The sequence below is a fragment of the Oncorhynchus kisutch genome, linkage group LG6, assembly GCF_002021735.2.
Source record: "Oncorhynchus kisutch isolate 150728-3 linkage group LG6, Okis_V2, whole genome shotgun sequence".
NCBI classification, from domain to species: Eukaryota; Metazoa; Chordata; class Actinopteri; order Salmoniformes; family Salmonidae; genus Oncorhynchus; species Oncorhynchus kisutch.
The window spans coordinates 45,263,379-45,290,420 of record NC_034179.2 but is presented as its reverse complement, the minus strand read 5'-3'; the positions used below and the strand labels follow the sequence as shown (position 1 = coordinate 45,290,420).

The following is a 27,042-nucleotide window of genomic DNA, read 5'->3' as shown; positions in this document are numbered from 1 at the left end:
TTAATCGGGTTGAAGTCTGGGCTCTGGCTGGGTCACTCAAAGACATTCAGACTTGTCAAGAAGCCACTACTGCTATATCTTGGCTGTGTGCTTAGGGTCGTTGTCTTGTTGGAAGGTGAACCTTCACCCCAGTCCGAGGTCCTGAGCAGAGCAGGTTTTCATCAAGGATCTCTGTGCTTTGCTCCATTCATCTTTCTACAATCCTGACTAGTCTCCCAGTCCCTGCCACTGAAAAACATCCCCACAGCATGATGCTGCCACCACGCTTCAAACATAGGGATGGTGCTGGGTTTCCTCCAGATGCTTGGTAATCAGGCCAAAGAGCTTAATCTTGGTTTCATCAGACCAGAGAATCTAGTTTCTCATGGTCTGAGAGTCCTTCAGATGCCCTTTTTTATGCTTCCATCTGGCCACTCCACCATAAAGTCCTGATTGGTGGAGTGCTGCAGAGATGGAAGAACCTTCCTTCCAGAAGGACAACCATCTCCACAGAGGAACTCTGGAGCTCTGTCAGAGTGATCATCGGGTTCTCGGTCACCTCCCTGATCAAGGCCCTTCTCTCCCGATTACCCAGTTTGGCCAGCTATAGGAAGAGTATTGGTGTTCCCAAAATTCTTCCATTTAAGAATGATGGAGGCTACTGTGTTCTTGGGGACCTTCAATGCTGCAGACATTTTTGGTACCCTTCCCAGATCTTTGCTTCGACACATTCCTTTCTCGGAGCTCTACAGACAATTCCTTCGACCTCATAGCTTGTTTTTTTCTCTGACATCCACTGTAAACTGTGGGACCTTATACAGACAGGTGTGTGCCTTTCCAAATCATGTCCAGTCAATTGAATTTACCACAGGTGGACTCCAATCAAGTTGTAGAAACATGTCAAGGATGATCAAGTAAAAAGGATGTACCCGAGCTCAATTTCGAGTCTCGTAGAAAAGGGTCTGAATACTTATGAAAATAATGTATGTTTTTAATAAAAAAAATATACATTTGAAAAAACATTCTAGAAACCTGTTTTCGCTTTGACATTATGGGGTATTTTGTGTAGCTAAAAATTAAAACAATTTTAGAATAAGGCTGTAATGTAACAAAATGTGGAAAAGGTCAAGGGATCTGAATACTTTCCGAATGCACTGTATATGGCAAACTCTTGCAATATAACGGACATGTCAATATTGAGATTTTGATAGAAAATAAACAGTGCATCCCTAGAGGTTAGGCCTACTAATTACAAAGACTGGCCACTTACTTTGAGGATTCCAGTCTTACACTCCACAGACATGTCTTTGTATCCTTTATTTTCAAGTTCCCATGCCCAGGTACTGTTGAACTCATGGCACACCTGTAAGGAAACACATTCCATCAGCCATTGGTTAACCTCTAAAATATACAGAACCATCTTTCAGAATGCCCAGAGTTATGCTGCTGCCTGTATTGTTATTCAAATTAAATATTGATAGTTGAATCAAATCAAACTTTGTCACATGCACCGAATACAACAAGTGCAGAGCTTACAAGCCTTAACCAACAGTGCAGTTCAAGAAGAGTTTAAAAAATATTTACCAAATAAACTAAAGTAAAAAAGAATAAAAAGTAACAATAAAATAATAATACGAGGCTATATACAGGGGGTACTGGTACTGAGTCAGTGTGCAGGGGTACAGCTTAATCATCTATAAAGTTAAGCCTAACTGTATCGGAGTGTGCAGAAAAATGACCAGCCTTGTTGAGCTCTATTTACCTTCACAATGTACTTCTCCCATCTGTCTGCGGACACCGACTTGCCAATCTTCCTCAGCAACTTCACATGAAGGTCCACCAAGAGCTTTGGAACTGAGGGGAGAGGTGGGATAATGGCACAATTTCTCAACAACACATCACATTCAGATATTGTATAGGTAAGGCCAGTTGTTTTTAGTGTTTTTGTTTTGTGTGACCGGTATATCCAGCATTATCCACTAGGTTTGCTGCAGGTAGAAAATCCTAGATTTTTTTTTTTAATTGACTCAAGCGGTCTCCAATCAATCGTCTGGTTGCGCATGAGTGTTTTGTTCCCAAACAATCAAAATCATGTTATTTTCTTCTAGGTTGACAATATTTGGATGAATCCAGTTCAAAGTAAGGTGCCCAAGTATGAAAAGTGACTGCAGCTTTTAAAAATAAAAGATAAAGTTTGATCATAAAGTTACCGGTCCCCTCCCCCAGTGTCCAAAACTTAGATATAGGAGGCAGGCATTATCAAGGATTTACTTCCGGCTTTGGTAGCATCTTATCTTTACTAATTTAAATATGTACCGCCTAAAAAACGTCATCACATATATACCTTGCTTTGGTTTTGTTTACAGACCGTAAGATAGCTACTAGTGTAAGACCAAAGATACTGGTATTTTTTAACTTTATTTAACTAGGCAAGTCAGTTAAGAACAAATTCTTATTTTCAATGACGGCCTGTTCAGGGGCAGAACGACAGATTTGTACCTTGTCAGCTTGGGGGTTAACTGACTTGCAACCTTCCGGTTACTAGTCCAACGCTCTAACCACTAGGCTACCCTGCCGCCCCGGTAACCTTTCATCTGTGGTGTGACTTAGCTAGCAAGCCAACAGTCATTTCACTTTCTATCACCTTTTGTCTTTCCACTATCATCAAGCAGTAATGATAGGCATTTTAGAGAATTCAACATCTGTCTGCACAGCTTCTCAGGCAACCACCGCAACAGGAATGCCGTGGTACAAAATCAGCTTTCCCAAAGGCAAAGGGGGGGATATGCTGTGAAGCCTGTGCAGAAAGACCCAACATAGTTATTCATTTCAAATCTGCATCAATTGAGCATACCAACATTTCCAAATACAAACATTGAGAAGTTTTAAAAAAAAGTGCACAACCAAATATTGCATATTTCAAATTGAGTACTTCAAAAATACATTATCGAATGAGTAGACCACTACAACAGTAACTCAGAACATTAAATAAAAGGAAGTTAAATGTACTACCCATTTAACAAACATTTCTCTTTTCAAAAACATGACAGGCTACGTGGACAGGCTCCTGGATCTCCTCTTCAATGAGGTCACCCTTGATCCATCGTCGTATGTGGGGAAGCTGTGCGGGCTGTCCATCTCAGGACTCGTCTGCCCAGTGTGAGAACCCTGACAAGGACGCCATAGCTGGATTAGTATCCCGCTTCAACCTTGGAGGTGACTGAAGCAAAGTGGCTGACTGAAGCATACTTAATTGAAGCAAGGTACATGGTTCCCCTTCCTCGCTTGATCAATCTCTGTAATTGGTTGCATTTCCTAAGGACTAAGTAATTCACTTTTACGTAATATGATAATCACATTTTGTTGCTTTGTCATTTTTCTTTCAAGATTTCAGATGGGAGATGAGTGTTAAAAATTGTAAGAATCAATAGGTCCTGCACACTGCATGGCAGCCAGGTGCCTATATTAGGCTTATGGTTGTAAGAAAAAAAAGTATATTTCTCATGAGTGTTCATGTTGATCAATATTTTGGCTATGCTGGCCAATTGTAAATGATCAAATAATAAAAGGTCTGATCAATACACACAATTCTGAACATATGGCCATTTGTAAAATGCTAATGCAGCAGCACCAATAAATTGTCCAGTACACTTATTGTATGCTGTTTTTGAGTACATTCATATCAAAGCGTCTAAGGTGACTGAGACTTTACTAATTATTGAAGTGTATCAGTGAACTAACTGTATTCTGTAATTAGTTACAAAACACAATAATGCAATTGTGTATTGCTGCGGTTTGTCTGATATCCAACAGTCTATGATCCACCCTGCTGAACATGAGAGCATTTTACACAAAAAAAAATGGGTTGAGGCATACTATTTAGGATAAGAATGACATGTGGTCCATTGTTTACCTTGTCATCAATGACATGTGGCCCATTGTTTACATTGTTACCTGGCAACGACCACAAGGGCATTTCAAAGAGCTTTCAGTCAAGGCAAGCTCATTAACATAAGCTCAGCCTGTTCTTTCAGGCTTTCTGATAGTTAGAGAGAAAGGGTACAATAAAAAAATCAGAGCATTTTAATAACATAAAATTACTATGGGTGACGTTTTGATCATTCAAAGGCTATTTTTACTTGAAGATGTTTGGTGCAGTATGCATTTTAATAATGTAAAAATACTATGGGTGATGTTTTGATCAAAGGCTATTTTTACTTAACTTCTTCGATATAGGGGGCGCTCTTTTCATTTTTGGATTAAAAAAAACGTTCCCGTTTTAAACAAGATATTTTGTCACGAAAAGATGCTTGACTATGCATATAATTGACAGCTTTGGAAAGAAAACACTGACGTTTCCAAAACTGCAAAGATATTATCTGTGAGTGCCACAGAACTGATGCTACAGGCGAAACCAAGATGAAATTTCAAACAGGAAATGCCCCAGATTTTGAAGGCGCTGTGTTCCAATGTCTCCTTATATGGCTGTGAATGCGCCAGGAATGAGCTTACACTTTGTCGTTTCCCCAAGGTGTCTGCAGCATTGTGACGTATTTGTAGGCATATCATTGGAAGATTGACCATAAGAGACTACATTTACCAGGTGCTCGCTTGGTGTCCTCCGTCTAAATTATTGCGTAATCTCCAGCTGCATGTATTTTTCCATTTGCTTCCGAGGAGAAACCCAACTGCCACGAATGATTTATCATCGAATAGATATGTGAAAAACACCTTGAGGATTGATTCTAAACAACGTTTGCCATGTTTCTGTCGATATTATGGAGTTAATTTGGGAAAAAGTTTGGCGTTGTAATGACTGAATTTGGGGTTTTTTCTTAGCCAAACGTGATGAACAAAACAGAGCGATTTCTCCTACACAAATAATATTTTTGGAAAAACTGAACATTTGCTATCTAACTGAGTCTCCTCATTGAAAATATCCGAAGTTCTTCAAAGGTAAATTATTTTATTTGAATGCTTTTCTTGTTTTTGTGAAAATGTTGCCTGCTGAATGCTAGGCTTAATGCAATGCTAGCTATCAATACTCTTACACAAATGCTTGTGTAGCTATGGTTGAAAAGCATATTTTGAAAATCTGAGATGACAGTGTTGTAACAAAAGGCTAAGCTTGTGAGTGAATATATTTCTTTCATTTCTTGTTGCGATTTTCATGAATAGTTAACGTTGCGTTATTGTAATGAGCTTGAGGCTATGATTACGCTCCCGGATACGGGATTGCTCGACGCAAGAAGTTAAAGATGTTTGGTGCAGTATTTCGAGTGAAAAAAATGTAATAAAAACTAGTCGTCTGTCATTGAATGACAACCCACATTTCAAGAATCCCTAATGTTGATCAATCACCGACGAAGGGGCGTAGGCTTCGGCTACCGAACTTCAACAAGCCCTTAAGATTTTTGTTTAGCTCGAACAGACGAAAAAAACAGGGGAAAAAAACCGCTGAACACCAAAACAAACTTAATAAATGTTGTCATAGTATAAGGCGGAGCCCTACTAATTATTTGACAGAGAATACCATTTGAAGATCAGTGATTATAAACCTCACTTTGCTCAAGCAGACTTGGGTAAATGGGTAAATTAGGGGTAGTTTACATGTGCACAGTATTGTGGGTAGTAGCTCATATCCCTCTTAAGGTCTTATTTGGGATAAGCTGTTTACATACACCTTTGATATCCTGCTCATGAGTATCCCTGTATCCACGAATAAACAGAATATTTATGTTCATATGGGTTAAATGTAATAGTAACTGAAATACGGACACTGACTGTAGGTCTGTAACCTTTCACATGTAGCTAATATAATATTAACTCCTGCAGAATGATGCAATTCTTGCAGTGAAATTACACAACAAATGTTCATTTTGTCTCAGGAACAGGAGTTAAGAAATATTACATTTCTTTAAGCATTTCTTGAGAAAATGTGAACGCGTAATGTATTATCTTTGACACTTATGGTGCATTCAGAAAGTATTCAGATCTCTTCCCTTTTTTGTTACTTTACAGGCATATTATAAAATTATTTCCCTCAATCTACACACAATACCCATAATGACAAAGCAAAAACAGATTTACAAATAAGACAACAGATATACCTTATTTACATAAGTATTCAGACCCTTTGCTATGAGACTCGAAACTGAGCAGAGGTGCAACCTGTTTCCATTGATCATCCTTGAGATGTTTCAACTACTTGGAGTCCACCTGTGGTAAATTCAAATGATTGGACATGACTTGGAAAGGCACACACTTGTCTATATAAAAAGGTCAAAGTTGACAGTGCATATCAGAGATAAAAAAAATGAAGCCATGAGGTTGAAGGAATTGAGACAGGATTGTGTAGAGGCACAGATCTGGGGAAGGGTACCAAAAATGTCTGCAGCATTGAAGGTCCCCAAGAACACAGTGGCCTCCATTCTTAAAATGGAAGAAGTTTGGAACCACCAAGACTCCTCCTAGAGCTGGCCGCCTGGCCAAACTGAGCAATCGGGGGAGGTGACCAAGAACCCAATGGTCACTCTGACAGAGCTCTAGAGTTCTTCTGTGGAGATGGGAGAACGTTCCAGAAGGAAAACCATCTCTACAGCACTCCACCAATCAGGTCTTTATGGTGGAGTAGCCAGACGGAAGCCACTCCTTAGTAAAATGCACATGACAGTCCGCTTAGTTTGCTAAAAGGCACCTAAAGGCCCGAAATACCATAAGAAAATAGATAATCTGGTCTGATGAAACCAAGATTGAACTCTTTGGCCTGAATGCAAAGCATCACATCTGGAGGAAACCTGGCACCATTCCTACGGTGAAGCATGGTGCTGGCAGCAACATGCTGTGAAGATTTTTTCAGCGGCAGAGACTTAGTGACTAGTCCGGATCGATGGAAAGACGAACGGAGCAAAGTACAGAGAGATGCTTGATGAAAACCTGCTCCAGAGTGCACAGGACCTCAGACTGGGGCGAAGGTTAACCTTCCAACAGGACAACAACCCTAAGCACACAGCCAAGACAATATAGGAGTGGCTTCGGGATAAGTCTCTGAATGTCCTTGAGTGGCCCAGCCAGAGCACGGACTTGAACCAGATCGTACATCTCTGGAGAGACCTGAAAATAGCTATGCAGCGACGCTCCCCATCCAACCTGACAGAGCTTGAGAGGATTTGCAGAGAAGAATGAGAGAAACTCCCCAAATACAGGTGTGCCAAGCTTGCAGCGTCATACCCAAAGAGACCCGAGGCTGTAATCGCTGCCAAAGGGGCTTCAACAAAGTACTGAGTAAAGAGTCTCAATACTTATAGGTGATCAGTTTTTTACTTTGAATAAATTTGCAAAAATGTCTAAAAACAGTTTATTCTTCCTCATTATGTGTGTGTAGTTTGATGGGGGGGGGCTATTTAATGAATTTTAGAATAAGTTTGTAACGTAACAATGTGGAAAAAGTGAAGGGGGCTGAATACTTTCCGAATGCACTGTACGCAAGCAGACAGTATTTCAACCACATAAAATATGCCTCCAAGACAAACGTGTTCATTTACCAGAAACGTGTTCACTCGTTTTCTCAGCTTTCATTTCTTAAAACTGGTCAAACTGATGACATTAGGACATTTTGCACAGGACCAAACTTCCCACTGTTGGGAGTTATTAGTTTCTCTCCCCGGTCCCTAAACGGAACATACAACTTTACCAGTGGTAAATAGCTTACTTATGCATTCATTTTATCGATGTTTGACATTCTGGTGAGCACTAATGTAGCCTTCTGGGGCAAACGGGATCTGACGTGATTGTTAAGCCAACACACTGACCATTACGCCAAGAGGTTTGGATTACTTGGCATAATGGTTAAGGTGTTGGCTTGACAGTTGCGTCAGAAGTGGGATGCCGCCAGTAAGGCCAATGAAGAGGTGGGTAAACACGAGGGACTTGATATAGAGAAACGTGAAGAAGCAATCTTAAGCCAACACATAGTGAGACCTGGTCGGGGCTACCCAGAGTTCACTACAACATAATTCCATGGTCAGACTCTCCCCTTGAACTGCCCTTAATTGACCTATTTCTGTAGAATCTACAAATAGTATTCCCTGCCAAATAATAGGCTTTGTGCAATGAACGTCTGGCACTGCAGGATTTGAGTCCCTTGCGGTGTAGTGTGTTACTGATGGTAGGCTTTGTTAATTTGGTCCCAGCTCTCTGCAGGTCATTCACTAGGTGTGTTCTGGGATTTTTGCTCACCGTTCTTGTGATCATTTTGACCCCATGGGGTGAGATCCTGTGTGGTGCCCCAGATCGAGGGAGATTATCAGTGGTCTTGTATGTCTTCCATTTCCTAATAATTGCACCCACAGGTGCCTAAATTAATACAGGTAACGGGTGGAGGACAGAGAAGCCTCTTAAAGAAGAAGTTACAGGTCTGTGAGAGCCAGAAATCTTGCTTGTTTGTAGGTGACCAAAATACTTATTTTCCACCATAATTTACAAATAAATTCATTTAAAAAAATCCTACAATGTGATTTTCAGGATTTTTTTTCTCATTTTGTCTTTCATAGTTGAAGTGTACACCTATGATAAATTACAGGCCTCATCTTTTTTAGTGGGAGAACTTGCACAATTGGTGGCTGACTAAATACTTTTTTGCCCCACTATGTGTTTGGGTAAAATGAACATTTTTGTTTATTTCTATAAACTACTGAAAACATTTCTCCCAATGAAAGTAGTCATTGAAAATCTGGGTTATTCTACCAAATATTTATTTCTGAACTCGTCCTACATTAAATCATTAGTATTGTGTTTAAAAATGAATATCAACTTATTTTCTTCGCATTATTCAAGGTCTGACAATGCATATGTTTTGTTATTTTGACCAGTTGTCATTTTCTGCAAATAAATGCTCTAAATTACAATACTTTAATTTGGAATTTGGGAGAAATGTTTTCAGTAGTTTATAGAAAATAAACAAGAAAAACATTGTTGTACCCAAACACATACCTATAAATAGTAACCAGAGAAACGGATAATTTTTCAGTGGTATATTATCCCCCCCCACCCCACACACACACACACACACAATACCCCATAACGGCAAAGAGAAAACATGTTTTTAGATTAAGAAAATGTATTGAAAATGAAATACAGAAATCTCATTTACATAGGTTTCGCACACCTCCAGGTGTTAGAATCACATTTGGCAGTGATTACAGCTGTGAGTCTTTCTAGTAAGTCTAAGAGCTTTTCACACCTGGATTGTACAATATTTGCACTATTCTTTTTAAATTAATCAAGCTCTGTCAAGTTGGTTGTTGATCATTGCTAGACAGCCATTTTCAAGTTGTGCCATAGATTTTCAAGACAATTTAAGTCAAAACTGTAACTAGGCCACTCAGGAACATTCACCGTCTTCTTGGTAAGCAACTCCAGCGTAGATTTGGCCTTGTGTTTTAGGTTATTGTCCTGCTGAAAGGTGAAAGGTCTCCCAGCGTCTGTTGGAAAGCAAACGGAAACAGGTTTTCCCATCAAGGATTTAGCCTATTCTTAGCTCTATTCATTCTTTTATCCTAAAAAAAAACTACCTCTGTAGTCCTTGCCGATGACAAATATACTCATAACATGATGCAGCAACCACCATACTTTAAAATATTGAGTGGTACCAGTGATGTGTTTGCCCCAAACCTAACACATTCTATTCAGGACATGAAGTTCACTTCTTTACCACATTTTTTGCAGTTGAACTTTTGTGCCTTCTTGCAAACAAAATGCAGGTTTTGGAATCAGTGGCAGTCGGTATTGTTTAAGATGAGGGAGGACAATTTAGTTTTTATGAGCATGGCCTTATTTCTATTACAGCATATTGGATGACTGTCATTCATATTCCATTCACCCAGCTCAATATAACACCAACATATTTAGGCTACTACACCTTAGACAGTGACCCATTTAAAATTGTCTTGCATACATCTAGCTGATTAGTCCAATAGTTTCTATTGGACAAATTCAGGTGTGTTTATACCCGTTGAAGAAATATCTTTCAACAGAAGAATTGGATGAATGAATACACCCCTGATCACATGCAAACACTGTTTACTTCCATAGCAGCCACATATAAACAGCATGATCACTATGCTCGTTGTATTCCTTCTCGCATCTATGCGCTCTCACCTTTTCCCTATGCTTGGGGACTTCAGTGCACAACACATCAGTTGTCTGTGACCAGGCAAAATAAAAACAAGACTTTCCAAGCCAAACCTTCATATCATAATTGCTGCACACAGCCTACATTGTCGTCACCATATTAGAGAACATCATAGTCAACATAGCTACTTGACCTGATATGTTAGTAAACCCGCTACAAGCAAGCCATTTAGCAGTTACACCGGCAGGCCCGGTGGCAATAAATGAATAAAACAAAAAGGTTCTTAACTTGAAAGAGTTCCAGTGTTAGACATCTATAGACAGCTAGCTAACATGGCATCCCTCTCTGAGCCGGGTGTTTGAGTAGGCTAAACTAGCTAGCTGCATTCGCTAGCTAAATAAGATACATTTAGCGAGATCTCTCTCCCTCGCACTTCTCCTTCATTTTTCAATAAATGAATATGTTCAAAACTGTTAAACTATTGTCTCGCTCAGAGTCAACTACTCACCAGTTTTGATGAACTACGGTGCTATCTAGCTGTAGCTTATGCGCATTCTCTGATCCTTTGATGGGGTGGACAACAGTTCAGGCTGCAAGAGCTCTGATAGGTTGGAGGACATCCTCTGGAAGTTGTCATAATTACTGTGCAAGTCTATTGAAGGGGGAAGGAACCATGAGCCTACTCGGTTTTGGATTAAAATGTACCCAGAGGACAGACGGAAACTAGCTGTCCTCCAGCTACACCATGGTGCTAACCTACAGAGTGTTGTTAAGGTTAATGTCAGGGATGCAAACTGGTGACACTTTTTTTTTTTTACACTGAAACCTACAAAAAAAATCTCTGCTAGGGAGAAATGCAGGTTAACTAATTAAAACAAAATATTATGAACTACATGATCATTCTGTGTAAAAATAAATAAATAAGGGAGGTTAAAGTGAACCTAACAAACTGCAAAAAAAATGTAAGAAAGCAATCCAATGTTATTTGTTGCCTAGACTTTACTGCGAATGACACTCCAGTCTTGAGAAAAAAACAATAAACTAATATTGCAGTTACCATGACAGCCTTTATTATAGAAATATTGCACTTGGGGAACAAAGTAGAAATAGAATGAAACAAAACAGGCATTCTATATTTGCTCTATTACAGTGGCCACTACAGTAGACATCGATCAAGTGCACAAGGCTACATGTGTGCAGAAATAACGTTGAGTATAAAAAAAAAAAAGAGTATCACCTCACTCACACACAAAAGTGTTACTGTCATGTTCAACACAACAAAAGCAATATCTTTGGGCTACACATTATTACATTACACATTCTGCCTGTGGACATCTGTTTTACAACGTGCCAGCAGAGCATGATACCCTTTGTTGGCATAATTGATCTCTTTCAGGCATACCCATTTTTATCCACTGTATTGAAAAAGTGTGAACGAGGGAAGGTTTGTAGTGTTGCATTCAACTCTATAGTTGCATCCAGCTTAAGCCAGGTCCAGCTACACGTTATCCCCGAATCCACTTGCTTATTAACCTTTTGCGTGCAGTATTTTTGTTTTTGGCAAAAAAAATATACCCATTTAAAACAGCCTATTTCTCAGCCCCAGAAACTAGAATATGCATATAATTGTCATATTAGGATAGAAAACACTCCAAATTTTCCTAAACTGTAAAAATATTGTCTGTGAGTATAATAGAACTGATATTGCAGGCGAAAACCTGAGTAAAATCCAATCAGGAAGTGCCTCTTATTTTGAAACCTCTCTGTTCCTATGCATGCCTATCCTCCATTTAAAGGGATATCAACCAGATTCCTTTTTCTATGGCTTCTCTAAGGTGTCAGTCTTTAGACAGTTTCAGGCTTGTATTTTGAAAAAATGAGCGCGAAAGATCACATTGCGTAAGTGGATAGGTGGGGGCTCTCAGAGTGAGTTTTGCGCTAGAGTAAAGCGGCCATTGTTTCTCCCGGTGTTATTGAAAAACCTACACACCCGTTTGATATATTATTGAATATATATTTTAAAAACAACCTGAGGATTGATTATAAAAAACATTTGATATGTTTGTAGACATTATGGATATTATTTGGAATATACGTCTGCGTTGTCGTGACCGCTCTTTCCTGTGGATTTCTGAACATAACGCGGCAAACAAACGGAGGTATTTTGGGTATAAAAATAATCTTTATGGAACAAAAGGAACATTTGTTGTGTAACTGGGAGTCTCATGAGTGAAAACATCCGAAGATCAAAGGTAAACGATTAATTTGATTGCTTTTCTGATTTCCGTGACCTAGCAAGCAATGCATAATTTTCACCTAATTCTCTCATTCTGAAAATTAACCACATACTTTTGAGGGAAAACAGAAGTTCACTGATAGTAGTTAGTTTGTTAGCTAGTTAACATTTCACAGATTGCCAGGGTCCAGTAAGCACCTAATGCGTTATAACTTGAGGAACGGCAAGGAGTCATATACCAGTTAATACTATAGCGAATTGGTTAGGTTACTAATGTTACCTCACCTGATGTTGTAACGTTAGCTGTCTGCCTTCATTAGCCAGCTAATTTTCACACCATAAACTCAATTACTTGATCCGTGAAGTTGGCTAATGTTGTTCAACATTTCTCTGGCTAACTAACGGAGAATTCGATCCAGCTAGCAAGATACTTAACAATGCTTGTTCCACCACACTTTCTCCCTCATCTCAAACTTTCCAAATGCCAGTTGTTTTTCGTTTACAGCTCATGAAGTATGCGCCATCACCTTCTCGCACCGGTCTCCGTGGGCAGGCTTCTCATCTAACTTTGTGTTATTGTTCAGGGGACGAGCTGCTGTAACCGGAAAACTGACTTCACACGCTGTCTTTCCAAAGCGCACGGTGATGCGGAAATCGTCAAATTGGTTGTCTCTTCAGTCGCGTGCTGCATTCTGTTATATGAACGATTGTCTGAGCCTTGGATACAGCCAGTAGTGATCCAAGTGCCCCACCAAACTTCTCATCCGATCTACACGAATCACATAGTTTTGAATCTAAAATAGGTAGCCTGAGAAATTTTGCCAAAAGGTGACTAGTTTGCATCCCTGTAATAATGTAGACCTTCATAGTAAAACAGTATGTTTTAATAAATTATTTGGTTCCCTGAATATACACTGCTCAAAAAAATAAAGGGAACACTAAAATAACACATCCTAGATCTGAATGAATTAAATATTCTTATTAAATACTTTTTTCTTTACATAGTTGAATGTGCTGACAACAGAATCACACAAAAATTATCAATGGAAATCAAATGTATCAACCCATGGAGGTCTGGATTTGGAGTCACACAAAATTAATGTGGAAAACCACACTACAGGCTGATCCAACTTTGATGTAATGTCCTTAAAACAAGTCAAAATGAGGCTCAGCAGTGTGTGTGGCCTCCACGTGCCTGTATGACCTCCCTACAACGCCTGGGCATGCTCCTGATGAGGTGGCGGATGGTCTCCTGAGGGATCTCCTCCCTGACCTGGACTAAAGCATCCGCCAACTCCTGGACAGTCTGTGGTGCAACGTGGCGTTGGTGGATGGAGCGAGACATGATGTCCCAGATGTGCTCAATTGGATTCAGGTCTGGGGAACGGGCGGGCCAGTCCATAGCATCAATGCCTTCCTCTTGCAGGAACTGCTGACACACTCCAGCCACATGAGGCCTAGCATTGTCTTGCATTAGGAGGAACCCAGGGCCAACCGCACCAGCATATGGTCTCACAAGGGGTCTGAGGATCTCATCTCGGTACCTAATGGCAGTCAGGCTACCTCTGGCGAGCACATGGAGGGCTGTGCGGCCCCCCAAAGAAATACCACCCCACACCATGACTGACACACCGCCAAACCGGTCATGCTGGAGGATTTTGTAGGCAGCAGAAAGTTCTCCACGGCGTCTCCAGACTGTCACGTGCTCAGTGTGAACCTGCTTTCATCTGTGAAGAGCACAGGGCGCGGCGCCAGTGACGAATTTGCCAATCTTGGTGTTCTCTGGCAAATGCCAAACATACTGCACGGTGTTGGGCTGTAAGCACAACCCCCACCTGTGGACGTCGGGCCCTCATACCACCCTCGTGGAGTCTGTTTCTGACCGTTTGAGCAGACACATGCACATTTGTGGCCTGCTGGAGGTCATTTTGCAGGGCTCTGGCAGTGCCTCTCCTGCTCCTCCTTGCACAAAGGCGGAGGTAGCGGTCCTGCTGCTGGGTTGTTGCCCTCCTACGGCCTCCTCCACGTCTCCTGATGTACTGGCCTGTCTCCTGGTAGCGCCTCCATGCTCTGGACACTATGCTGACAGACACAGCAAACCTTGCCACAGCTCGCATTGATGTGCCATCCTGAATGAGCTGCACTACCTGAGCCACTTGTGTGGGTTGTAGACTCCATCTCATGCTACCACTAGAGTGAAAGCACCGCCAGCAGTCAAGTGACCAAAACATCAGCCAGGAAGCATAGGAAGTGAGAAGCATAGGAACTGTCATCACCTGCAGAACCAGTCCTTTATTGGGGGTGTCTTGCTAATTGCCTATACTTTCCACCTGTTGTCTATTCTATTTGCACAACAGCTTGTGCAATTTATTGTCAATCAGTGTTGTTTCCTAAGTGGACAGTTTGATTTCACAGAAGTGCGATTGACTTGGAGTTACATTGTGTTGTTTAAGTGTTCCCTTTATTTTTTTGAGCAGTGTATATAGTATTGGTTTTATCTAAAAAAGGATAACCATTTTTATTCTCTACAGGCTTCCTTCTTTTCACTGTCTTTTAAACTAAACTAAAATATAAATATGCAACAATTTCAAAGATTTTAGTTAGTTAAAATTCATATAAGGAAATTAGGGCTGAATTAATTAATTTCAATTGACTGAACTATGAATTTCACGACTGGGAATACAGATATGCATCGGTTGGTCAAAGATACCAAAAACAAAAAGGTGGGGGTGTGGATCAGAAAACCAGTCAGTATCTGCTGTGACCACCATTTGCCACATGCAGCGCGACATCTCAGAGTTGATCAGGCTGTTGATTGTGGCCTGTGGAATGTTGTCCCACTCCTCTTCAATGGCTGTGCGAAGTTGCTGGATGTTGGCGGGAACTGGAACATGCTGTCGTACATGTTGATCCAGAGCATCCCAAACAAGCTCAATTGGTGAGACATCTGGTGAGTATGCAGGCCATGGAAGAACTGGGACATTTTCAGCTTGCAGGAATTGTGTTCAGATCCGTGCGAAATTGGGCTGTGCATTATCATGCTGAAACATTAGGTGATTGAGGTGAATGAATGGCACGAGAATGGGCCTCAGGATCTCAGCACTGTTTCTTTGCGCATTTAAATTTCCATCAATAAAATGCAATTAATGTTAGTTGTCCATAGCTTATGCCTGCCCATACCATAACAGAGTGCCCCATGGTGGGGTTTACAATATTGACATCAGCAAACCACTCACCCACACGACGCCACTGTCTGCAATCTGCCCGGTACAGTTGAAACCAGAATTAATCCGTGAAGAGCACACTTCTCCAGCAAGCCAGTGGCCATCGAAGATTAATATTTTCCCACTGAAGTTGGTTATGAAGCCGAACTGCACAGGTCAAGACCCTGGTGGGGATGACGAGCATACAGATGAGCTTCCCTGAGAAGGTTTCTGACAGTTTGTGCAGAAATTCTTCAGTTGTGCAAACCCAGTTTCACCAACTGTCCGGGTGGCTGGTCTCAGACGATCCCGCAGGTGAAGAAGCCGGATGTGGATGTCCTGGGCTGGCGCCATTACACATGGTCTGCGGTTGTGAGGCCGGTTGGATGTACTGCAAAATTGCGTGCTACCTCAAAACTTGAGACATCTGTGGCATTGTGACAAAAATGTACATTTAGTATGGCCTTTTGTCACCAGCACAAGGTGCACCTGTAATGATCATGCTGTTTAATCAGCTTCCTGATATGCTACAACTGTCAGTTGAATGGATTGTCTTGGCAAAGGAGCAATGCTCACTAACAAATGTAAACCAATTAAGTAAAAATGCTGAAAAGATTGGAGCATTTCTGGGATCTTTTATTTTAGCTCATGAAACATGGGACCAACACTTCACATTGCAATTATTTTTGTTTAGTCTAGGTTAGTATTTGGAGTAACTACAATGTTGTTGATCCATCCTCATGTCTCTCTTATCACTGTCATTAATCTCTGTTTTGTGCTCTATTTCCGCTTTTCATTTTTTATTAATTTGTAAAAAATTACAGGTGGGGTTCTAAGAGGGGTTCTGAAAAACACGTATGGGGTTGTCCACTAAATTGACTAGCAACAACAACTGGGACCAAAAAGACACCCACCAAGAGCACCCACTATACTTGCCCAAGAAAAGATAAACAAAATTAAAACCTACACCAAACCAATAAGTAGAGAAAAAACACAAAAAAAACAGGAAGGAAGATCAGATTGGGATATATACATATCTATCTCTATATCTCTATCTATCTCTATCTATCTATATCTATATCTCTATCTATCTATATCTATATCTCTATATCTATCTATATATATCTATATATATATATCTATATATTATATATCTATATCTATATCTATATATATATATATATATATACACACACACACACACACAGTGGGGAGAACAAGTATCTATATCTATATCTATATCTATATCTATATCTATATATATATATATATATATATATACACACACACACACACACACACACAGTGGGGAGAACAAGTATTTGATGCACTGCCGATGTTGCAGGTTTTCAGCCATGCCTCATTGCCTGTCCAACATTTCCTTATCTCCTACCCCTTCTAATGTGACTAGCCCAAACACCCTCTTTTTCCCCTGCCCCGCTACAAAGTTTCTCCCTGCAGGCGGGCACTGAGTCCGAGGTGCTAAAGGGGAGCCCCTATCAATGCCAAGTCTACAGTGGGGAGAACAAGTATTTGATACACTGCCGATTTTGCAGGTTTTCCTACTTACAAAGCATGTAGAGGTCTGTACACTTCAACTGTGAGAGACAGAATCTACAACAAAAATCCAGAAAATCACATTGTATGATTTTTAAGTAATTAATTTGCATTTTACTGCATGACATAAGTATTTGATACATCAGAAAAGCAGAACTTAATATTTGGTACAGAAACCTTTCTGTCGATGGGCAATGCAGACTTTCAGCTCCCTCCAAATATTTTCTATTGGGTTCAGGCATGGAGACTGGCTAGACTACTCCAGGACCTTGAGATGCTTCTTACGGAGCCACTCCTTAGTTTCCCTGGCTGTGTGTTTCGGGTCATTGTCATGCTGGAAGACCCAGCCACGACCCATCTTCAATGCTCTTACTGAGGGAAGGAGGTTGTTGGCCAAGATCTCGCGATACATGGCCCCATCCATCCTCCCCTCAATACGGTGCAGTCGTCCTGTCCCTTTTGCAGAAAAGCATCCCCAAAGAATGATGTTTCCACCTCCATGCTTCACAGTTGGGATGGTGTTCTTGGGGTTGTACTCATCCTTCTTCCTCCAAACACAGCGAGTGGAGTTCAGACCAAAAAGCTCTATTTTTGTCTCATCAGACCACATGACCTTCTCCTATTCCTCCTCTGGATCATCCAGATGGTCATTTGCAAACCTCAGATGGGCCTGGACACGCGCCGGCTTGAGCAGGGGGACCTTGCGTGCACTGCAGGATTTTAATCCATGACGGCGTAGTGTGTTACTAATGGTTTTCTTTGAGACTGTGGTCCCAGCTCTCTTCAGGTCATTGACCAGGTCCTGCCGTGTAGTTCTGGGCTGATCTCTCACCTTCCTCATGATCATTGATGCCCCACGAGGTGAGATCTTGCATGGAGCCCCAGACCGAGGGTGATTGACCGTCATCTTGAACTTCTTCCATTTTCGAATAATTGCGCCAACAGTTGTTGCCTTCTCACCAAGCTGCTTGCCCATTGTCCTGTAGCCCATCCCAGCCTTGTGCAGGTCTACAATTTTAAACCTAATGTCCTTACACAGCTCTCTGGTCTTGGCCATTGTGGAGAGGTTGGAGTCTGTTTGATTAAGTGTGTGGACAGGTGTCTTTTATACAGGTAACAAGTTCAAACAGGTGCAGTTAATACAAGTAATGAGTGGAGAACAGTTTTTCTTTAAGAAGCCCTCCTAACAGGTCTGTGATAGCCAGAATTCTTACTGGTTGGTAGGTGATCAAATACTTATGTCATGCAATAAAATGCAAATTAATTACTTCATACAATGTGATTTTCTGGATTTTTGTTTTAGATTCCGTCTCTCACAGTTGAAGTGTACCTATGATAAAAATTTGACCTCTACATGCTTTGTAAGTACTTCCAGCGCCGACAGAGATGGCCGCCTCGCTTCACGTTCCTAGGAAACTATGCCGTTTTTAAAGTTTTTTTAAACGTGTTATTTCTTACATTGGTAACCCAGGTAACCCTATGGCTGTCCGGCGCCGACAGAGATGGCCGCCTCGCTTCGCGTTCCTAGGAAACTATGCAGTTTTTTGTTTTTTTTACGTGTTATTTCTTACACTAGTACCCCAGGTCATCTTAGGTTTCATCACATACAGCCGAGAAGAACTACTGAATATAAGATCAGCGTCAACTCACCACCAGTACGACCAAGAATATGTTTTTCGCGATGCGGATCCTGTGTTCTGCCTTACAACCAGCGCCACGGGATGGTTCCCATGCAGCGACCCAAAAAAACGACTCAGAAAAAGCGGTGCAGCCAGCGGGTTTCTCCACGCATCGCGCGGACAGAAACGAACATCTTTCTGGTAAGAAGAGGGGCGGGGGCGTATGCCTTATGGCCAACGTGACATGGTGTGATGAAAGAAACATACAGGAACTCAAATCCTTCTGTTCACCTGATTTAGAATTCCTCACAATCAAATGTAGACCGCATTATCTACCAAGAGAATTCTCTTCGATTATAATCACAGCCGTATATATCCCCCCCCAAGCAGACACATCGATGGCTCTGAACGAACTTTATTTAACTCTCTGCAAACTGGAAACGATTTATCCGGAGGCTGCATTCATTGTAGCTGGGGATTTTAACAAGGCTAATCTGAAAACAAGACTCCCTAAATTTTATCAGCATATCGATTGCGCAACCAGGGGTGGAAAGACCCTGGATCATTGTTACTCTAACTTCCGCGACGCATATAAGGCCCTGCCCTGCCCCCCTTTCGGAAAAGCTGACCACGACTCCATTTTGTTGATCCCTGCCTACAGACAGAAACTAAAACAAGAAGCTCCCACGCTGAGGTCTGTCCAACGCTGGTCCGACCAAGCTGACTCCACACTCCAAGACTGCTTCCATCACGTGGACTGGGAGATGTTTCGTATTGCGTCAGCCAACAACATTGACGAATACGCTGATTCGGTGTGCGAGTTCATTAGAACGTGCGTTGAAGATGTCGTTCCCATAGCAACGATTAAAACATTCCCCAACCAGAAACCATGGATTGATGGCAGCATTCGTGTGGAACTGAAGGCGCGAACCACTGCTTTTAATCAGGGCAAGGTGTCTGGTAACATGACTGAATACAAACAGCGCAGCTATTCCCTCCGCAAGGCTATCAAACAAGCTAAGCGCCAGTACAGAGACAAAGTAGAATCTCAATTCAACGGCTCAGACACAAGAGGCATGTGGCAGGGTCTACAGTCAATCACGGACTACAGGAAGAAACCCAGCCCAGTCACGGACCAGGTTGTCTTGCTCCCAGGCAGACTAAACTTTTTTGCCCGCTTTGAGGACAATACAGTGCCACTGACACGGCCTGCAACGAAAACATGCGGTCTCTCCTTCACTGCAGCCGAAGTGAGTAAGACATTTAAACGTGTTAACCCTCGCAAGGCTGCAGGCCCAGACGGCATCCCCAGCCGCGCCCTCAGAGCATGCGCAGACGAGCTGGCCGGTGTGTTTACGGACATATTCAACCAATCCCTATACCAGTCAGTTTTAAGTTCCTCGGCATACACATCACAGACAAACTGAATTGGTCCACTCACACAGACAGCATCGTGAGGAAGGCGCAGCAGCGCCTCTTCAACCTCAGGAGGCTGAAGAAATTCGGCTTGTCACCAAAAGCACTCACAAACTTCTACAGATGCACAATCGAGAGCATCCTGGCGGGCTGTATCACCGCCTGGTATGGCAACTGCACCGCCCTCAACCGTAAGGCTCTCCAGAGGGTAGTGAGGTCTGCACAACGCATCACCGGGGGCAAACTACCTGCCCTCCAGGACACCTACACCACCCGATGCTACAGGAAGGCCATAAAGATCATCAAGGACATCAACCACCCGAGCCACTGCCTGTTCACCCCGCTGTCATCCAGAAGGCGAGGTCAGTACAGGTGCATCAAAGCTGGGACCGAGAGACTGAAAAACAGCTTCTATCTCAAGGCCATCAGACTGTTAAACAGCCACCACTAACATTGAGTGGCTACTGCCAACACACTGTCAATGCCACTGACTCTACTCCAGCCACTTTAATCATGGGAATTGATGGTAAATGATGTAAATATATCACTAGCCACTTTAAACAATGCTACCTTATATAATGTTACTTACCCTACATTATTAATCTCATATGCATACGTAGATACTGTACTCTATATCATCGACTGCATCCTTATGTAATACATGTATCACTAGCCACTTTAACTATGCCACTTGGTTTACATACTCATCTCATATGTATATACTGTACTCGATATCATCTACTGTATCTTGCCTATGCTGCTCTGTACCATCACTCATTCATATATCTTTATGTACATATTCTTTATCCCCTTACACTGTGTATAAGACAGTAGTTTTTTTTGGAATTGTTAGTTAGATCACTTGTTCGTTATTACTGCATTGTCGGAACTAGAAGCACAAGCATTTCGCTACACTCGCATTAACATCTGCTAACCATGTGTATGTGACAAATACATTTGATTTGATTTGATTTGATTTAATCTTAGGTTTCATTACATACAGTCGGGAAGAACTACTGAATATAAGAGCAACGTCAATTCACCATCAGTACGACCAGGAATATGACTTTCACCCAGAACAACGGAATGGATCCCAGCCTGCGACCCAAAACAAAGACGTCGTAAAAGAGGGAAACGAAGCTGTCTTCTCGTAAGGCTCCGGAGACGGGCACATCGCGCACCACTCCCTAGCATACTTCTCACCAATGTCCAGTCTCTTGACAACAAGGTTGATGAAATCCGAGCAAGGGTAGCATTCCAGAGAGACATCAGAGACTAATGTTCTTTGCTTCACGGAAACATGGTTCACTCGAGAGACGCTAACGGAATCGGTGCAGCCAGCTGGTTTCTTCACGCATAGCGCCGACAGAAACAAACATCTTTCTGGTAAGAAGAGGGGCGGGGGCGTATGCCTTATGGTTAACGAGACGTGGTGTGGTCACAACAACATACAGTGGGGCAAAAAATGTATTTAGTCAGCCACCAATTGTGCAAGTTCTCCCACTTAAAAAGATGAGGCCTGTGATGTTCATCATAGGTACACTTCAACTATGACAGACAAAATTTGAAAAAAAATCCAGAAAATCACATTGTAGGATTTTTTATGATTTTATTTGCAAATTATGGTGGTAAATAAGTATTTGGTAAATAACAAAAGTTTCTCAATACTTTGTTATATAATTATATACCCTTTGTTGGCAATGACAGAGGTCAAACGTTTTCTGTAAGTCTTCACAAGGTTCTCACACACGGTTGCTGGTATTTTGGCCCATTCCTCCATGCAGATCTCCTCTAGAGCAGTGATGTTTTGGGGCTGTTGCTGGGCAACACGGACTTTCAACTCCCCCCAAAGATTTTCTATGGGGTTGAGATCTGGAGACTCGCTAGGCCACTCCAGGACCTTGAAATGCTTCTTACGAAGCCACTCCTTCGTTGCCCGGGCAGTGCGTTTGGGATCATTGTCACGCTGAAAGACCCAGCCACGTTTCATCTTCAATGCCCTTGCTGATGGAAGGAGGTTTTCACTCAAAATCTCATGATACATGGCCCCATTCATTCTTTCCTTTACACGGATCAGTCGTCCTGGTCCCTTTGCAGAAAAACAGCCCCGAAGCATGATGTTTCCACCCACATGCTTCACAGTAGCTATGGTGTTCTTTTGATGCAACTCAGCATTCTTTGTCCTCCAAACACGACAAGTTGAGTTTTAACCAAAAAGTTATATTTTGGTTTCATTTGACATTCTCCCAATCTTCTTCTGGATCATCCAAATGCTCTCTAGCAAACTTCAGACGGGCCTGGACATGTACTGGCTTAAGCAGGGGGACACGTCTGGCACTGCAGGATTTGAGTCCCTGGCGGCGTAGTGTGTTACTGATGGTAGGCTTTATTACTTTGGTCCCAGCTCTCTGCAGGTCATTCACTAGGTCTCCCCGTGTGGTTCTGGGATTTTTTCTCGCCGTTCTTGTGATCATTTTGACCCCACAGGGTGAGATCTTGCGTGGAGCCCCAGATCGAGGGAGATTATCAGTGGTCTTGTATGTCTTCCATTTCCTAATAATTGCTCCCACAGTTGATTTCTTCAAACCAAGCTGCTTACCTATTGCAGATTCAGTTTTCCCAGCCTGGTGCAGGTCTACAATTTTGTTTCTGGTGTCCTTTGACAGCTCTTTGGTCTTGGCCATAGTGGAGTTTGGAGTGTGACTGAGGTTGAGGTTGTGGACAGGTGTCTTTTATACTGATAACAAGTTCAAACAGGTGCCATTAATACAGGTAATGAGTGGAGGACAGGGGAGCCTCTTAAAGAAGAAGTTACAGGTCTGTGAGAGCCAGAAATCTTGCTTTTTTGTAGGTGACCAAATACTTATTTTCCACCATAATTTGCAAATAAATTCATAAAAAATCCTACAATGTGATTTTCTGGATTTTTTTCCTAATTTTGTCTGTCGTAGTTGAAGTGTACCTATGATGAAAATTACAGGCCTCTCATCTTTAAGTGGGAGAACTTGCACAATTGGTGGCTGACTAAATACTTTTTTGCCCCACTGTATGTTGTATGTACCACTCGAAGCATAATAAATTTAAAAAACTAAATCCATCGGTTTAAGCTTGAGATAAGTTTTTTTGCATGGGCTCCGTCTCAATCCATCAAATCTGGCAATGCTGACCTTCCACATCTGAGGTGGAAGGCGACCGAGCTAGAGCAGTGTTTGTCAGACCAGGAGACATCCAGAATACGGGTCTTCTCACGAAAACCTCTGTAGCGTCAGAGCACACTATTATGACCCCTCTATGGAAAGATGAGAACCTCACGAACACGATGTTCTCCATTTTGCTCTACCCACACAAGAGCCACGGGACTCGTCTGAAGGTAACCTGATAACATACGAAAAAGAAATGGAAATGCCCTGTTCACTTCCATGGAAAATATTTTGGGGTAATTATACTGTTAAATAACACATTTCAGGTGCTGCTGATAAGAGTGCCACCGACACCGAGGCAACGGACATGTGTAGCCCATGTACGGTGCCTATAGAAAGTCTACACCCCCTTGAATTTTTTTCACATTTTGTTGCGTTACAAAAAAGGATTTAAATGGATATTCATTTTACAGTCATCGATCTACACAAAATATTCCATAATGTCAAAGTGAAAAGAAAATTCTATTAATAAAATGTGATTAATAAAAAGTAGTTGCATAAGTATTCACCCCTTTTGTTTAGGCAAGCATAAGTTAGTTCAGAAGTCGAATTTGGCGTAACAAATCACATGGGTTATACGGATTCACTGTTTGAAATAATTGGTGGTTGACATGATTTTTGTATGACTACACCTTCCTCTGTCCCATATACATACATCTAAGGTCCATCAAGTACTGATTTTTAAGCACAGATTCAACTACAAAAGACGAGGTGCTTTATAAAAGCCTCAAAGCAGGGCAGTGATTGGTAGATTGATTTATTAACTGACATTGAACAGATCTTTAAGCATGGACAAGTTCATAATTATGCTATGGATGATGTATTGAAACACCCAGACACTTCAAAGATGTAGTTGTCCTTGAGCTGCAGGACAGGAAGGAAACTGCTTAGGGATGTCACTCTGAGGCCAACTACAGAATTCAATGGCTGTGATGGGAGACAACTGAGGATGGATCAACAACATTGTAGTAACTCTACAATAATTACCTAAATTAGAGAAAATACACATAATAAAAATATTCCAAAACATGCATGTGTAAAGTAATACTGAGGAAAAAAACAGCAAAAGAACACACTTCTTGGCATAAATCCAAAGCATTATGTTTGGGTGAATTCCAACAACACTGATTTTCAAGCATGGTAGTGGCTGCATCATGGTATAGGTATACTTGACATTGGCAAAGACTGGAAGGTTTTCATGGAAAAAAACAGGATGGAGCTAAGCACAGGCAAAATTATGGAGGAAAACCTGCTTCAGTGTGCTTTCCACCAGACACTGGGAGATGAATTCACCTTTCAGCAGGACAATAAACCTACAACACGAAGCCAAGTCTACACTGGAGTTTGCTTACAAAGAAGACATTGAATGTTCCTGAGTGGCTAAGTTAACGTTTTGACTTAAATCTGCTTGAAAATCTATGGCAAGATTTGAAAATTGCTGTCTAGCCATAATCCCCAACACCTTGACAGAGCATGAACATTTTTTAAAAATAATGATGGGCAAATACTGCACAATTGTGAACCGTTTCAGGAAACTAGGCATATGTGGCGCGTCACTACTTCACAGGAGCTCCATTTGAACTTAAACAATTTAAATCAACAAAAAATTTGGGGCAGAAATATATTCTCGAATGTGAAATTACATGTGCCTTAACAAACTTGTATGCAATCTGTAAATACGAATAAAAGTTAAAATGATGAGCCAAGTTGATTTAGCCATGGAAAAAAACATCAACCTTCCCGCTAGCCATAATATGTTGAGCTAATGAGTGGGCTAACAATGCAGAGAGATGAGCTCGGATTGATCTGCCATGTAGCATGTTTCTCTCTATAATATGAGCTGGCCAAGTATGTGTAGGTAATCCTTTCTAACGTGGCTTTTTTGAAAGATATCAAGTAGTAAAACTGCATAAGTGTTGTTCTCCACCATCTGGAGGACCGAGTTTTGAAATCAGTGGAATAAGATTATGATAGCTAGAAAGCTGGAGAATATTCTGGCGTTTGATTGCAAACATGCAGACGGAGTCGAAAAGAGAACACACAGAAGGCTCCGGACGACATCTTCAAACTAAGGGCAAACATGGTATCGGTGACAAAGAGGGAGAAGTGTCCATCCATGTATATGGCTAAGAGAATCTAGTTAGCTACATTGTCAGATTTTACACATTTCTAATTTAGTCAAATTCATTTTCATTTCAAGTTAAAGTGAAACTGTTAGCTAGCTAGCTAATGTTAGCTGGCTGAAAAATTTACAAACGCTCAACACCCATTGAATATGGCCAGTATCAGTAAATATTGGCAATTAAAAGCATAATTAGATTGTTGCCAGCAGCACAGTTGCAGTCACCAATGCTCTGGACAACATAAAAATCAGCCTAACCAGCTCTGCCAGGGTGAGTAAAATTGTCAGAGTGAGCAGATCTTTCATTTGTGTCTGGATGTAAACTCTGCAAAAAAAAGAAACATCCTCTCACTGTCAACTACGTTTATTTTCAGCTAACTTAACATGTGTAAATATTTGTATGAACATAAGATTCAACAACAAATGAGACGAACTGAACAAGTCCCACAGACATGTAACTAACAGAAAATGGAGTGATGTGTCCCTGAACAGAGAGGGGGAGAGGGTCAAAAATCAAAAGTAACAGTCAGTCTCTGGTGTGGCCACCAGCTGCATTAACCTGTTTGCGACAGGGGGCAGTATTTTCAAGTCTGGATGAAGAGCGTGCCCAAAGTAAACTGCCTGCTACTCAGGCCCAGAAGCTAGGATATGCATATCATTTTAAAATGTGGATAGTGTTTTCTAACGTTTCTAAAACTGTTCAAATAATGTTTGTGAGTATAACATAACTTATTTGGCAGGCAAACCCCCGAGGACAAACCATCCCGGAAAAAACAAACACTTGAGGTGACTGTTTTCTATTGGTTTGCTATGGGGAACTAGCTTATGAGGCACCTACAGTTCCTATGGCTTCCACTAGATGTCAATAGTCTTTAGAAATTGGTTGACGTTTTTCCTTTGAGAAATTAAGAAGTACGGCTGTTCAGAATGAATGTCAAGCCAAGTGTACTCTTTTGTTTGGTGTGCGCTCCACGTTGATTTTATCCACTATTGAACACAGTATATTCCGTCTTAAATTGTATCGATTATTTACGTTTAGTACACCTAAAGTTGGATTAGGAAAGTTGTTCGAAATGTTTGGACCAAGTTTACAGGTAACTTGTTAGATCATTTGTAGTCATGTTGGGCGAGTTGGAACCTGTGTTTTTCTGAATCAAACGCGCCAAATAAATAGACATTTTGGGGATTAAAAAAAAGAGTTTATTGAACAAAAGGACCGTTTGTGATGTTTCTGGGACATATTGGAGTGCCAACAGAAGATCTTCAAAGGTAAGGCATGAATTACATCGTTATTTCTGACTTTCGTGTCGCACCTGCTTGGTTGAATGAAATATGATTTTCATGTGTTTGTATGGTGGAGTGCTGTCCTCAGATAATTGCATGGTTTGCTTTCGCTATAAAGCCTTTTTGAAATCTGACACGGTAGCTGGATTAACAAGAAGTTAAGCTTTATTTTGGTGTAATGCAATTGTCCGCTAGCAGAACGTCTAGCCATAACAGGTTAACTTCTTTGGGACAGGGGGCAGCATTTTCAGTTTTGGATGAATAGCGTGCCCAGAGTAAACTGCCTCCTACTCA

At 41.4% G+C, this 27,042-nt stretch overlaps 1 protein-coding gene across 1 annotated transcript in view; it reads right to left on the bottom strand.

Annotated features, from left to right (window-relative positions):
- Positions 1-27,042, bottom strand: part of rsf1b.1 (remodeling and spacing factor 1b, tandem duplicate 1) — a 47,505-nt gene that overhangs the window by 13,721 nt on the left and 6,742 nt on the right. The window contains exons 2-3 of the mRNA XM_020485758.2: positions 1,742-1,833; positions 1,250-1,342 (exon numbers count right to left, since the gene is read on the bottom strand). Coding sequence (XP_020341347.2) covers positions 1,250-1,342; positions 1,742-1,833 — 185 coding nt within the window. The remainder of the gene's footprint in view (positions 1-1,249; positions 1,343-1,741; positions 1,834-27,042) is intronic.